Source organism: Mastomys coucha, unplaced genomic scaffold (genome assembly GCF_008632895.1).
Source record: "Mastomys coucha isolate ucsf_1 unplaced genomic scaffold, UCSF_Mcou_1 pScaffold6, whole genome shotgun sequence".
Lineage (NCBI taxonomy): Eukaryota > Metazoa > Chordata > Mammalia > Rodentia > Muridae > Mastomys > Mastomys coucha.
The window spans coordinates 84,008,017-84,021,677 of record NW_022196912.1 but is presented as its reverse complement, the minus strand read 5'-3'; the positions used below and the strand labels follow the sequence as shown (position 1 = coordinate 84,021,677).

General features: G+C 42.2%; 1 protein-coding gene across 3 annotated transcripts; it reads right to left on the bottom strand.

Annotated features, from left to right (window-relative positions):
- Positions 1 to 1,955: 1,955 nt before the first annotated feature.
- Positions 1,956 to 13,507, bottom strand: Lrr1 (leucine rich repeat protein 1). Of its 3 annotated transcripts, none has more exons than XM_031356997.1 (4): positions 13,454 to 13,507; positions 7,364 to 7,462; positions 4,513 to 5,234; positions 1,956 to 2,377 (listed from the first exon to the last, which is right to left on the bottom strand). In XM_031356997.1, exons 1-4 carry the CDS (start codon positions 13,493 to 13,495, stop codon positions 2,137 to 2,139), a joined length of 1,104 nt encoding a protein of 367 aa, XP_031212857.1. In that variant the 5' UTR covers positions 13,496 to 13,507; the 3' UTR covers positions 1,956 to 2,136. The 3 variants fall into 3 exon arrangements, with proteins under 3 accessions (XP_031212857.1, XP_031212855.1, XP_031212856.1); XM_031356995.1 differs by lacking the exon at positions 13,454 to 13,507 and adding an exon at positions 8,835 to 9,080; XM_031356996.1 differs by lacking the exons at positions 7,364 to 7,462; positions 13,454 to 13,507 and adding an exon at positions 8,835 to 9,080.
- Between the last annotated feature and the right edge of the window lie 154 nt (positions 13,508 to 13,661).

Below are 13,661 nucleotides of genomic sequence, written 5' to 3'. Positions count from 1 at the left end.
CCCCCCCCCCAAAAAAAAAGACAGCTTTGGCTGTCCTGGAAGTATATAGACCAGGCTGGCCTCAATTTCAGAGATTCACTGCTGTCTGCTTTCTTTAAGGTATGTCACTATGTCTGACCCCTTGAACAAAGTTCTAATAAAGGTGTTCTAATGCCTCTGGGCACTTGGAAGGCAGAGGCAGTTCAAGGCCAGCTTAGTCTAGAGGGTAAGTTCCAGGAGTGCTGAGGCTATAGAGAAACCTTGTCCTGAAAAACCAGGGGAAAACCAAGTGTTCTAATGCTTAATACAATGTTTGAATCTTTAGAAAAGTTTCAAATGATAAGATTGTAGTAAAATGAATCAGGTGAAATCTAGAGGTTCTCCTTTCTAAGCTGAACAGCAACACACTAGCTGAGATCTGCCGGGGGTGGGTGTGTGTCTGCCTCCTAAGTACCAGGATTAAATATGTATCATTACACCATGACATTATGGTTTGGGGGATAGACTAGTAACAAATACTCCCCCCTAGATCCTCAGTAACACAATCAGCAAAAATAAGTTTCCACTTTCTCTTCAAAAGTAGAAAAGAAAAAAAATCACAATATATTATGTAAAGGGCATTCTGAAATTTATAAAGGCTAATCTGCCTTAGTGTTTGATGAGTATACGGAACATGTCTGAAAAACATACTATTCTGAAACTATACTCTTCAAGGTACTATTCTAAAATCTGTAATTATGCATATAGATTGTGCATCCCTAATTTGGAATGCTTGGGAGAAATGTTGGATTTTCTAATTTTGCTTTTTCTATTAAAAACCCTGTCTTAAAAACAAAGACAGGGTTTCTCTGTGTAGCCTTGCCTTGGAACTTTGATCTATAGACCAGGCTGGCCTCAGATTTATAGATCCACCTACCTCTACCTCCCAAGTGCTGGGATTAAAGGCAAGAAGTGTTAGATTTTTGAAAGATTTCAGAAATTTTGAATGGAGACCAGACGAGGGGTTGGATCTCTTAGATCTAGATTTTCAGGCATTTTAAGCTGCCCAAGAAAGGTGCTGCAATCTGAACTCAGGTCCTCTGGAAGAACAGAATTAGCTCTTAACCCCTAAGCTCTTTTTGGCCTTTATAACATTAAAAATTATTTAAACATTTATGAGTATGGGTGTTTACCTGATTGTATTTCTGTACACCATGTTTGTGTTATCCCTGAGAACATCAGAAGAGGGTTTCAGATTCTCGGGACTGGAGTTACAGTTATGAACTATATGGGTGCTGGGAATTGGGGGGTCTGCTGCAAGAGCAACTAGTGCTCTTATATTACATTTTTAAAGTTATTCTGTATGCCTGTGTGCAACTTGCAAGAATCTGTTCTCTCCTAATGTATGAGTGCCAACAATTGAACTTAGATGTCATGCTTTGCAATAAGGACTTTTATCTGCTGAGCCCAAGTACATTCTTATCATCTGTGTGATTAGGATTAAGTATCTGGTTTGACTTTATGTAGAATTTAAGATGTAGGCCTGGTGTGGTGGTGCACAAGGCAGACCTCTACAAAGCAAGATCTAGGACAGTCAACAGAGAAACTGTCTTTAAAAAGCAAAAGCAACAACAATAAAACCCAAAGTAGCCCAAGCACAAAGCTCTGGCTTTGATCCCTAGCAACACACACACACACACACACACACACACACACACACACACACACACACACAAGAATGAACTAGATTAACTACAGTGTATCCTGGATGCTTGAGGCAGAAACTAACCCTGCAAACATATGTTAACTTCACAATAAGATTAAAAATCTATTCAGCAATTTGCCAGCATATATAATACGTATGTGTGCCACATGCATGTCTGGTGTCCCTGGAGGTCAGAAGAGGACACTAGATTCCCTGGTACATACAGTTGTGAGGCATAATGTGGATCCTCTGCAAGAAGGTATGTGTTCTTAACTGCTGAGCCATTGATTCACTCCCAAAAGTAAATTCAGCTTTAATTAAATTAAAATTCCAGAGTCAAATGGTTGAAAATGCTAACAGACATTTTCTTGCCATACAAATATACAAAAAGCTTCCCTTTCTCTAATTTATTACTGGTAAAGCACAAATAAATAAATACTCAACTGATAAAAACCTTTCTGTTATCACACTAATTAGTTTAACGTATCAGAGGACTTTACAAAACAGGTCAGAGAACAAAAGTAAGAGATAACAGGAGCTTCCGTTCTACCCACATTATCTACTGAGACCACAGTGTGGGCAACAGAGTGTAGATTCATTGTAGTCATTCCTTGAATGAAAGACTGGAGACAAAATCTTCCACAGACACAGGTTTTGGCAGTATCCAAATCTTGGCAAAGATGGTAAGGAATTATATCACGGCCATATGGAATCCTAATGGGGAAAATGTATATATATAGTTACTAGATTCTTAATTTCACGTATTTAGACAAGAATTAGAACACTGAGGCATACTTTTGCCCCAGCACTTCAAAGACAGAGGCAAGCAGATTTTTGTGAGTTGAGGCCAGCCTGGTCTACAAATCCAGTTCCAAGTCAGCCAGGGCTACACAGAGAAATCCTTTCTTGAAAAACAAAACAAAACAAACAAAAACCAAAATAATCAAAATACTTATAATGAAATAAGAATAAAACATTATTCTTATTTAAGGACTCAGTATAACTATTTTATACTGCTAAGAATAAGACAAATAGTTGGTAAAAAAAAAAACCCAAAAACAAAAACAAAATATAATCCTGGAAGCACTCTGGAGGGTGAGGCTTACTAAGGTTGAGGTCAGACAGACAAGTCATGAACAAACAAAAACAAGCCGAGGTCAACCTGAATGCATGAAATCCTGTCTTAAAAAGTAAGACTTGGTGGCACAGGCTTATAATCTCAACTCTGGAGGTTAGAGGAGGAAGATCCTAAATTCAAGGCCTGACTGGGCAGAGGATATTACTCAGTAGAAGGATACTTGGAGCCTAAGGTTCAGTCTCTAGTTTAAAAAAAAGCAGAAGTGGGTGTGGTAATGTGCAGATGAACCCCAGCTCTTAAGAGGTAAAAGCAGGGGGCTGGAGATAGCTCAGTGGTTAAGAGCACTGACTGCTCTTCCAGAGGTCCTGAATTCAATTCCCAGAAACCACATGGTGGCTCACAACCATCTGCAATGGTGTACTCATATACATTAAATAAATAAATCATTAAAAAAAAATTAGGGGACTGCCCAGGTAGTTAGCTGTCTCTGCAACAGTTGATACTAATAAGCTAGTTCACTTACTAGCTTCCATATCTATATGAAAGAAATATCAAGCTGGGCATGGTGGCGCACGCCTTTAATCCCGGCACTTGGGAGGCAGAGGCAGGTGGATTTCTGAGTTTGAAGCCAGCCTGGTCTACAGAGTGAGTTCCAAGACAGCCTGGGCTACACAGAGAAAACCCTGTCTTGAAAAACAAACAAGAAACACGAACAAAGGAAAATAAGTGCAAAAGCCTATCAAATAAACAAAACCAAGGCAATGGAGTTTACTCTCACAAAACCACTGCATTTAGTGTTCAGAGCTAAGAGCAAGAGAACCAGCAGTTACTGAGTCCTTCATGTACAAAATATTTTGGTATAATATTAGCTCATTTAGCCTCAACTTTCTGTGAAATATTATCCCAATTTCTGATGAGATTAAGAGGTTAACTAACATGCTAAAGTCATATAAATAGGTAAGGCAGTAGTCCAATTCCAGTCTGGTTTGACAGACCACACTGCAGCACTGTGTCGGACTGGAATCATCAAATTTCTTGGTGCATTAGGATCACCCAGAGATCTAACTAAAACAGACAGCTGACCCCAGTCTTATGTTTATTTTTTTCTTTTTTGTTTTTTTCAGAACAGAGTCTTTCTATGTAGCCTTGGCTGTCCTGGAACTCCATCTGTAGACCCTTTAACTCAAGAGATTCATCTGCCTCTGCCTCCAATGTGCTGGGAGATAAAAGTGTAAGCTACCAAGACCCAGCCAGGTCCCCATTCTTTTTGTTTGTTTGGTTTTTTGTTTTTGTTTTTTTGAGACAGGGTTTCTCTGTATAGCCCTGGCTGTCCTGGAACTCACTCTGTAGACCAGGCTGGCCTTGAACTCAGAAATCCACTAGCCTCTGCCTCCCAAGTGCTAGGATTAAAGGCAGGTGCCACCACTGCCCAGTCAGGTCCCCATTCTTAAAAGTTGCTGTAGCATGGGTCAGGCTATGCACAACATTGGGAGTTATTAAGATTGACTGTTGGGGTGGGCGAGATGGCTCACTGGGTAAAGGTGCTGTGGCCAAGTCTGATGATGACCTGGAATTCAATCCCTATGACCAACATGGTGGAAGGAAGGATCCTACTCCTCATCCAAATGCTGTGGTAGTGTAAATGCCCCCACAACTCCCTGATTCCAGCAAATAACTAAAAGATTAAAAGCTCAAAAAGACTATTACTCTGCGTTTCACCAGAATATTAGGATGCTAGTCAAGTACCATACTTCATGACTGAACATCTTACCTATAGGATAGCATGGCTTGTCCACAAGATTCCAGTAAAGTTAATGGTACTTGGAGCTTTATGATTGGAAGGACTTCGGGTTTTTCAAAAGTATTCCCAAAAAGATCCAAGTACTCCAGGGATAACATTTTAAATTCACAAGGTAGATTTCTAAGTTTGTTTCGAGCTGCTGACAGAAAACGAAGGTTTGTTAGCTGTCCTATCTTGAAAGGAAGGTGACGCAATTCATTATCGTTAAGGTTTAAGTTAGTGAGTTCCTGGAATCGACAAAACTGCACCGGGAGTGCTTTGATTTTGTTCTTGCTGAGATCTAAACTCTGAAGTGACTTCTGGAGTGTGGACTCACACAAGGGCACACTAAATGTCTCCAGCTGATTGTCATTAAGGTTAAGCTCTTGAAGGTGGGTGAGGTCTCCAATTGTAGCCGGAAGCTTTTTTATAGAGTTGTGACTCAGGTCTAACTTCGTAAGATTTTTTAAGCAAAGCATACGCATATCAACTCGGGCAAGGCTACAGTAAGAAGCCTGAAGATGTTCCAGAGAGTATGGAAAGTTCTTGCTTAGAGGATAATCCTTTTTGGATGTGATAACCATTTTGGTTTTATATTTTTCAAATTCCGAAGTCTTCACCGGTGTTAGTGTTGAAAGTGGTGTGTTGATGTCACAGCCTTTGTGAGCCAGTCTCACAGCTGAAAGGAAAGTCTTTAAATTGCCAGGATTGGCCTGAACAAATAAAAACGAGTTATACAATTATAAATCCCATTTTTAATACTTCATGCTTGCTAGTTCTCCCCTTAAAGCCCTACAGCTTCATACATAGGTTATGTAATCAGTTTTGAAATGGACTGTAAAAATATTTTAGTATTTGGTCTAAATTTTAACTTTGCAAGATTTGGGGGATAGTGCGAGGGCTGGTGCTGCTCATTAAGTGTGGCAGCCTGAGTTCAATTCCTAAAACCCACAGAGTGGAAGAAGAGAACCAACACCTGCAGGTTTCCTTCAGACTTCCACCCATGTGTAGACACACACACACTCTCTCTCTCTCTCTCTCTCTCTCTCTCTCTCTCTCTCTCTCTCTCTCTCTCTCTCTCTTTCTCTCTCTCTCTCTCTTACTCACTCTAAATAAGGGTGGGACTGGGTTCAGGTCCCAGCACCCATCTTAGGCTGCTCACAACTCTCTGTCTTTCTCTGCCCACAGATCAGAGATAAGGATGTAATGACGGTCTCAGGCATTTTGAAGCACAGATCCTTGTGCGGCCATTCTCCTTGATACCATGATAATGGACTAACCTCTGAAACTGTAAGGAAGGCCCAATTAAATGCTTCTTTTAGAAAAGCTGCCTTGGTTATGATGTCTCTTAACGCAAATAGAACAGTGACTAAGACACACATTAAAATAAAATTTAAAATGTATTAATAATAACAATAACAACAAAAAAACCCCCAGATATTGGAAAGCTATATGTGGTGGCTCAGGCCTGTCTTCCCAGCACTAGAGAAGTTGAGGCAGGACTGCTGTCAGTTTTAGGTCAGCATGGTCTCAGATCCTATCTCAAACAAAACTGACACCTGCAAGAATCTGTCTCTAATTGCAGGTCTCATTTCAGGGTCTGCCAGGTGGCTCTGGGCCAAAAGGCTAAAGACAGATGCTCCAGTGTTACATGTAATATTTAATTCATTCTTGAATTTCTAATGAGGTTGAAGACTAGTTATAGTCTGGTAAGCAAACAAGTTGTTTAGCATTGAGAACATGATATAGAATTGAAAGCATGGTTTTCAGATGGTGATACCGGCTAAAATCAAAACATAATTCAGGTATAGAATTTTAAACTCTGTAGTTAGGATACAATGGTAGAGTATCTTATCTACTTGACAAATATGATGGACTGGATGTTAACTGTGTGTTATACTCTGCAATTTACATAACTGTTATGGTTATGCTCAATTTATGCCTGAGAGAAGGGCTTTTTTTTTTTATTTGGACAGAAAAGGTGAGGTGTTGGGGATTGGTTCTAATGGTTTCATTTAATTGGGAATCTGTGTGTACAAATACTGAAAATCCTTGTCTCCAATTGGTTTTTGATAGATCAATAAAGATGCCAACAGCCAACGGCTGGGCAAAGGGAGACAGGGCAGGACCCTTAAGAGTAGCATGGGCTAAGAACTGGGGAAAAGGAGACAGAGTCGCCATGACTTGGGGGAACAAGAATGGGAAGCAGGAGCTGCAGGAGAGAAAGCCAATTAACCATGTGAGAATTTGGGTGGGTGGCCACTGGCCCCTTCCCCATTGGGCCTAGGGTAGCAAGGGAAGGCTTAGGAGTGCCCAGCCTTTGAGGTACCCAAGGCATTTTAAAATTAACTGGTGTGTGCCTATGCATGTCTTCCATTCTCAACCAGACAGAAGCTCCTGGGCCAGTGCAAGTGTGCAGCCTGCAGGGGGCCAAAGTGGTGTAACCCAAGCTCACCTCTACAGGCTATCAAGATGCTTTAACAGCCAAACAATCTTTGGGTTTTTTTTTTTTTTTTTCCCGAGACAGGGTTTCTCTGTGTAGCCCTGGCTGTCCTGGAACTCACTCTGTAGACCAGGCTGGCCTCGAACTCATAAATCGGCCTGCCTCTGCCTCCCAAGTGCTGGGATTAAAGGCGTGCGCCACCACCGCCTGGCTCAAACAATCTTTGTTTGGGGATATAGTCTCCCTGTATATCCCTGGATGGCCAAGAACTTGAAATGTAGATTACTCTAACCTTGGGCTTAAAAAATCTTCCTGCCTTTGCTTTCTGAGTGCTGGGATTACAAGCATTCGGTACTGCACCTGGCTTGCATATTTCTGTTACTATTTCCAATATCATACCTTACTCAGACAGATGTCCACAGGAGGCTCCTTTAACCGGACAGTGGCTTTCCCCTCATCCACAAATTTGGTGAAGAGATGCTCAATGTTCTCTCTTAGCTAATTAAAATCAGAGGGGGCGGGGTTGGGGGAGGGACACAAAAGGAGAATTACTATTCAATAACACTCACTGAAAGTAGAATGCACCAGTCTTCTTCCAGGTTAGTTTAGCTTTTAGTCCCATGTCTAAGTGTTTTATTAAGTTTTTGTTTTTGTTTGGCTTGGTTGGTTTGGTTTGGTTTTTAATCCCAGCACTCAGGAGGTAGAGCCATGTGGATCTTTGTGAATTCCAGCTAGAATGCTCTACAGAGTTCCAAGATGCCTGAGCTACACATAGTGAGAGCCTGTTTTAAAACAACAACAACAACAACAACATCCTGCTCTTGGAGCCAGGCACTGGTACATGCCTTTAATCAGCAACTGTGACAGAAGCAGGAGGAATTTTTTGGGTTTGAAGCCAGCCTGGTCTAGTGACCAGCCATAGCTACATAGTAAGACCTGGTCTCAATACATACATGCATACATTTAGCTTTTTATTCTCCTAGAGCTGCAGTGTAAAGTCTTAGCTGAGCTTAGCTGAAGGAAAAGACAGGATAAAAGAGAGACAACATAGAACCAGACTCCTTAATAGCCTAGACAAGAGAGGGAGGATTTAGACTAATGCGTGGATGGAAGATATAGTTCAAATGGTAGTACCCTTGCCTACCATGCATGAAGCCCTAGGTTCTGCCCTAAACACAACAAACCAGGTGGGTAGTGGTAACCCCAGAATTTGAGAGGTAGAAGTAGGTGGATCAGAAAGTCAAGGTCATCCTTACACTACTAGCCTAACATGCACAAGGTCCTGGGCTCAATCCCCTGCACTCCAAAATTAAGTGGATGAATGAATAAATGAATAAAAGTAAGTAACCTGAATAAGATAATATTCTCTTCCCTAGCAAAGTATTCGTTGTGAATTATAATATGGAAAAATGGGAAAAGAATCCCAGAAAACATAAAATCCGCTAAAAAAATCAGATGCAGGGTGATGAATCATTCTCTCATCTCCATTCATAGTAGACACAAAGGCATCTTGTTTTGACCAAATAGCGGTGCCTGGTAATGGAGGAAAACGGATTTTATAAATCTCATTTTCAAACCTCCGGTTCAGACAGACTAGACTCGAGTTTTCCACCAGTATACTATAGGCACAAAGAATCTCTGAACCTAAGTGGGGTCAGGCATTTTCCAAACAAATAACACAGAGGATATATGTGGCAAAACTGCAACTGCAACTGCTACTACAACTCAAGATTTAACCCAAAGTCAAGTTTGGATAGTATTCATTGTTACATGCATTCTCCGGCGGGATCGCTATCTACCAACTCACACCTGCAGAAGCCAGCAGCTGAAGTAAGGATGTGTGGATGCTCACGGCGCTAAGGACGCGTACCTTGTAGCGGGCTCCTTGCCTGTCCTTCATGGTGGAGACCAGCAGGCAGACGCGGCCGCCGGGCTCTGTCCTTGCCCCAGGCTGTAGCTCATTCCCGCCCGGAGGCTGACACAGGCTCACCACCGCTCGCACGCCCTTGCCTCGGCTCGCAAGACCTAAGGTTGGCAAATGACAGCTACGGACGTCCACCTCGCAGGGCAGCCTCATCTTGCAGCTAACTCGCAAGCTGGTCCTCAGGCTTTAAAACTTGGCGCCTCCCGCCCGGCAGGGCTTCCGGGGGGTGGTCCTCGCAGTAGGACTGTCCGTGGTGCGCCTGCACCCATCCGCTTTTTGGCTTCTCGGAGCGCCACTCCAAATTCCACGTAGGGTGGTGGAATGCCCATTTTTTAGCATTAGTTAGCGTTTAATGACAGAGCCTCTGCGTGCCCGGGCGCGCACAGAGGATTCTCGCTCTGTTTTCGGACAGGCGGCCGCCGAGGGCACCATGTCCTTAGCTGTGGGCGTGGTGGGTGCGGGTGTGTGCGGCTGGTCTGGTGTTTCCCGCGCCCTCGGCTAGAAGCCAGCTGACCCGGGGATTGGGATACCTGGAAGGCAGATGTCGCCTTGTTTATAGAGACAGACGCCAGCGAGAAAATACTCTCGCTAGGCACCATTACAAGTCAGAGCGGAGCTTTAGGTGACAACACCCGGCGAGGCGGTTCCTGTTGAGCACATTTTACTTTGCAGCCATGGTCAACAAAAAAAGACAGGCAAGACCCACGTTCACGCCTCATTTATTTTATTTACTGAGCCCGTGGCGGTGGGAGATTCATTCTCTCCCTCTCCCCCTCTCCCCTTCTCCCTCTTTCTCCCTCCTTCACCCTCTCTCTCTCTACCCTTCTTTCTCTCCTATCTACTGATAGGGAGTGAAAGCCAGGGAATAAAGGGTGGGAAAAAGAAGAACCTCAAAGCATCAAAGCAAAGACCTGCTACACACTCCCATTCTCAGGAGTGCTTTCTCTCTCTCAATAAATTGTGTTTACCTTTATTTTCAACCATGTGTCCCACTGGGGCAGTCCTTTGTCTTGGAACACCTTGAACCCTAATATACCGAGCTATGGCTATTTATGCAGGTCTTAACCTCTAAACCAGACTTCCTGGATTCTGAGTTATTAGTGTTACTACAAGACTTAGGAAAGCATATTTGCCGAAAGGGTAAATTAACAGCACGTGTAGATAGGCTACTTAAATTATAGGAATACGTGCTATTTGATTAACAAACAGCGGGCTCATCTTAAATCCATATTCCTTGAGTAAGTAGCCAGTTTGGTCTCTATTTTGATTCATTCTCCCTCTACCTTGGCAGTGGGGCAGAACAGTAAACTTTAAATGGATTCAAGTTTTAAAATCAAATGTAAAAAGATAGAAGCATCACAGGGAAATAATTTCTTTTAAATAACAGCGACTACCATCAAAAAACAAAAGCCAGAGAAAGGAACTGGGAATTTCACCTTGGGCTTTGGGGCAGCTGGACAAGTACTCTACCATTAGGCCACATCCCTAGTGACTCTACTACTTTCTTAAAGAGTCTCCCTCATACGCATGCACACAAACACGAACACATGACACACAAGCTGAAAAGCAGTAACTTAAGAAATAGAAAATATTTACATAAACTTGAAATTTTCCACGAGGCTATCAAGTCATCCGTCCCAAAAGGTACAGTAGTGACACATCTTGGGGATAACAAACAGCTGTCTTATTGAACAAGGAGGCCCATGAGAGAGGGGGGAAATCCTGCCTGACACTGGAAACTTAGCCAATCACATTTGGCTATCGAGGTCATGGATCTTAGAGCAGAACCGCCTTGCTAAACCAGTATACTCCCTAACTTCATCTATATACTTAGCTGCATACCAAAGACGAGCATAACTGCCACCCTTCATCAAAGATGCTCCTCTAGACCGCAGATGGAGACCTTTACAGAAAGCCACAGCTGGACAAAATGAAGAGATCAACCGACTGTGGGAATGTATGCCTAGCCCCAACTGACAACATTGCAACACAACCTCAACACAACCACTACACTCGAGGCTCAGGGAACATCTCAGATTGTAAGGGCCAAAGGACAAGCACATCTGCCTTCAGGAAAACTGCACCAGTGAAAGAGGAAGCCTGTGGATCCCAACAAGGACAACAGCAGTTGACATGCCAGTGGGAATGGAGAAAATCTCACAAGGGCACCACTAGAGGGAGAGCTACAAGGGAATCAAAGACTGTTGAGACTTCCTCAGGCCTGAGTCCTCTAAATGGTCCTCCATCTCAAGTGGTCTCCCTGGAAAACGTGAACATATAGGCAACAAAAAATGGATCCAGTAGATTGTATTTATATGTTTTCTTAAATGTGTATATGTGGATAGCTCATGGTGCTACTTCAAGGATATGACAAGGATAGTTGACATTGGACTAGGACAAGAAAGTCAGCTCCAGATAAATACTGCTGAGGAATGTGTTGCTTGCATCTTCATCATCTTTTGGCTTTTGTTTTGTTTTGTTTTGTTTTTTGTTTTTTTTCGAGACAGGGTTTCTCTGTGTAGCTCTGGCTGTCCTGGAACTCACTCTGTAGACCAGGCTGGCCTCGAATTCAGAAATCCGCCTGCCTCTGCCTCCCAAGTGCTGGGATTAAAGGGGTGTGCCACCAATGTCCCACCTACATCATCTTGATAAATCTCTAGAAACAGTGATCATGTGACTTTGTTTATTGCCTTGTTTGTTTCTTGACCTAGAACTGACCCTATCTTTGCATGTATAAAAGGAGAAAAAATAAACTTGCTTTAGCCCTTGCTGGAGTCATACTATAGTGTTGTCTAATTGTCTTTTCTTTCTTTAATTTTCACTCCCTCCTTCGAGACCCTGTTGACTGACTGAGCAGGCTTTATCATATATGTGACAGTAATCATTAAATGGACCATGAAGGAGGAGAGAGGAGGGGGAAATAATATAAATATACTATACATATACATCTATAAATATAAACATACATTTAATTTAAAAATTGATGCTGTATATTAGCACATACATGATTTGTTACTAAAATGAATTTCTTTTTTTTTTTTTTCAGACAGGGTTTCTCTGTATAGCCCTGGCTGTCCTGGAACTCGCTCTGTAGACCAGGCTGACCTTGAACTCAGAAAAAAAAAAAAAAGAAAGAAAGAAAAGAAAAGAAAAAAAGAAAGGAATACTTAAAGGTTAATTATATCATTACTTTTGAGGGCATCAATGTGGGTGTTTCTAGAGAAGACTTATGAATGACTAGATTAAGTGGGGGAAGGCTCTAGGAGGGGTGGTGATCAATGATCTTTCTAGTACTTATAACAGGAAACCTTCACTTGCCAAACCTTCAGGTTCTGAGGACTTTGGATCTGAACTGAGCCACACTACCTGCCATCTTAGAGTTTCTCCCTTGCAGTAGGTGAGCCAATATTTATAACAGATTCCCTTACTGATATGGATAGCAATCATTTATCTAGCTATCCATCTTCCCACCTATCCTATTGATTCTGTCTTTTGGAGAAGCTTAAGTAATACATATTTTATAGTTAGTAGTTGTTCTAGAAAGCATCATCATCATCATCACCATCACCCCCACCATCATCATCATAAGATCTTGCTATGTAGCCCAGGCTGACCCACAACATGATTTATAGCCCAGTTGGCTTGATCATGATCTCCTAGCCTTACTCTCTCAAATGCACTACCACACCTGACTTAAATGCACTACCACACCTGACTCAAGAAAGACTTTTTTTCATTTACAGTATCTCACTAAGCAGCCCTGTTAGGCCTGGAACTTGCTCTGTGTACCAGGCTCCAGCTCACGGAGATCTGCCTGCCTCTCTGAATGTTGGGATCAAAGGAGTGAACTACCACACCTGGCTACAAAACAGAATTTTACTATGAACTTCATTACCTGGTTTTGGCATTACTGAAATTTTATTTCTAAGTTAAATTCAATTGAATTTTGAGACTATGTATCCCTGGCTGGCCTCCAAATCAGAGATTTTCATGCTTCTACCTCTCAAATGCTGGGATTAATTCCACACCCAGCTGGAACTGGTTTTCTCTCTGGTTTTACCTAAAGCACTACGCTGTCTAAGAGCACATAAAACACCGATTGTCACTGAAAGTAGTGAAAGTTTGAGCTCTGTGGTAGTGCTTAGGTAGCAGGTGTGATCTTAGATTCAATCTTTAGCACCCCTGCCCTCCCCCCAAAAATGGTTGGGACTTTAACTCTTAATGATGTGTATCCAATATAATAAAGTTTGGCAACTATCAGTAAATTAGCAGATGTGTACACTCAAACTTGTAGAAATATGTTTTCCAGACTGGCAGAAACTTATTGTTATAGTGCTAGCCAATCTCTCAGGGGTAGCTAGGAAAACACAAATGCTCTTTGGATTCCAAGAAAAACTGATGAACAGTCTAGCCAGACTTTTCTGGAAGGCCTGACTAGCCAGGAGGGGCACGGCTACCTGCTTTGGCAAAGCCAGTGATCCCACCAAAAGCAACTGGTACTGATTAACGAAAGAAAACATAAGGCACCAGTGAGCTGGTATCCTTCAGCATTGTTATCATCTTACTTTGTCTAGCATCCGTACTATTCGAGGCCTGTTTTCCTCCATTTGTTTAGTTGTGTTACATGCTGTCAAAGCAAAATAGAGAGATAGATCATCATCATCATCAACAACAACAACCGTAACAGCAATAGAACTGGAATTGGAAGTGTTGAGAGAATCATGGTGTGTATGTGTTTGTGTAAAACACTAGATTTGAAGAATTTGACAACAG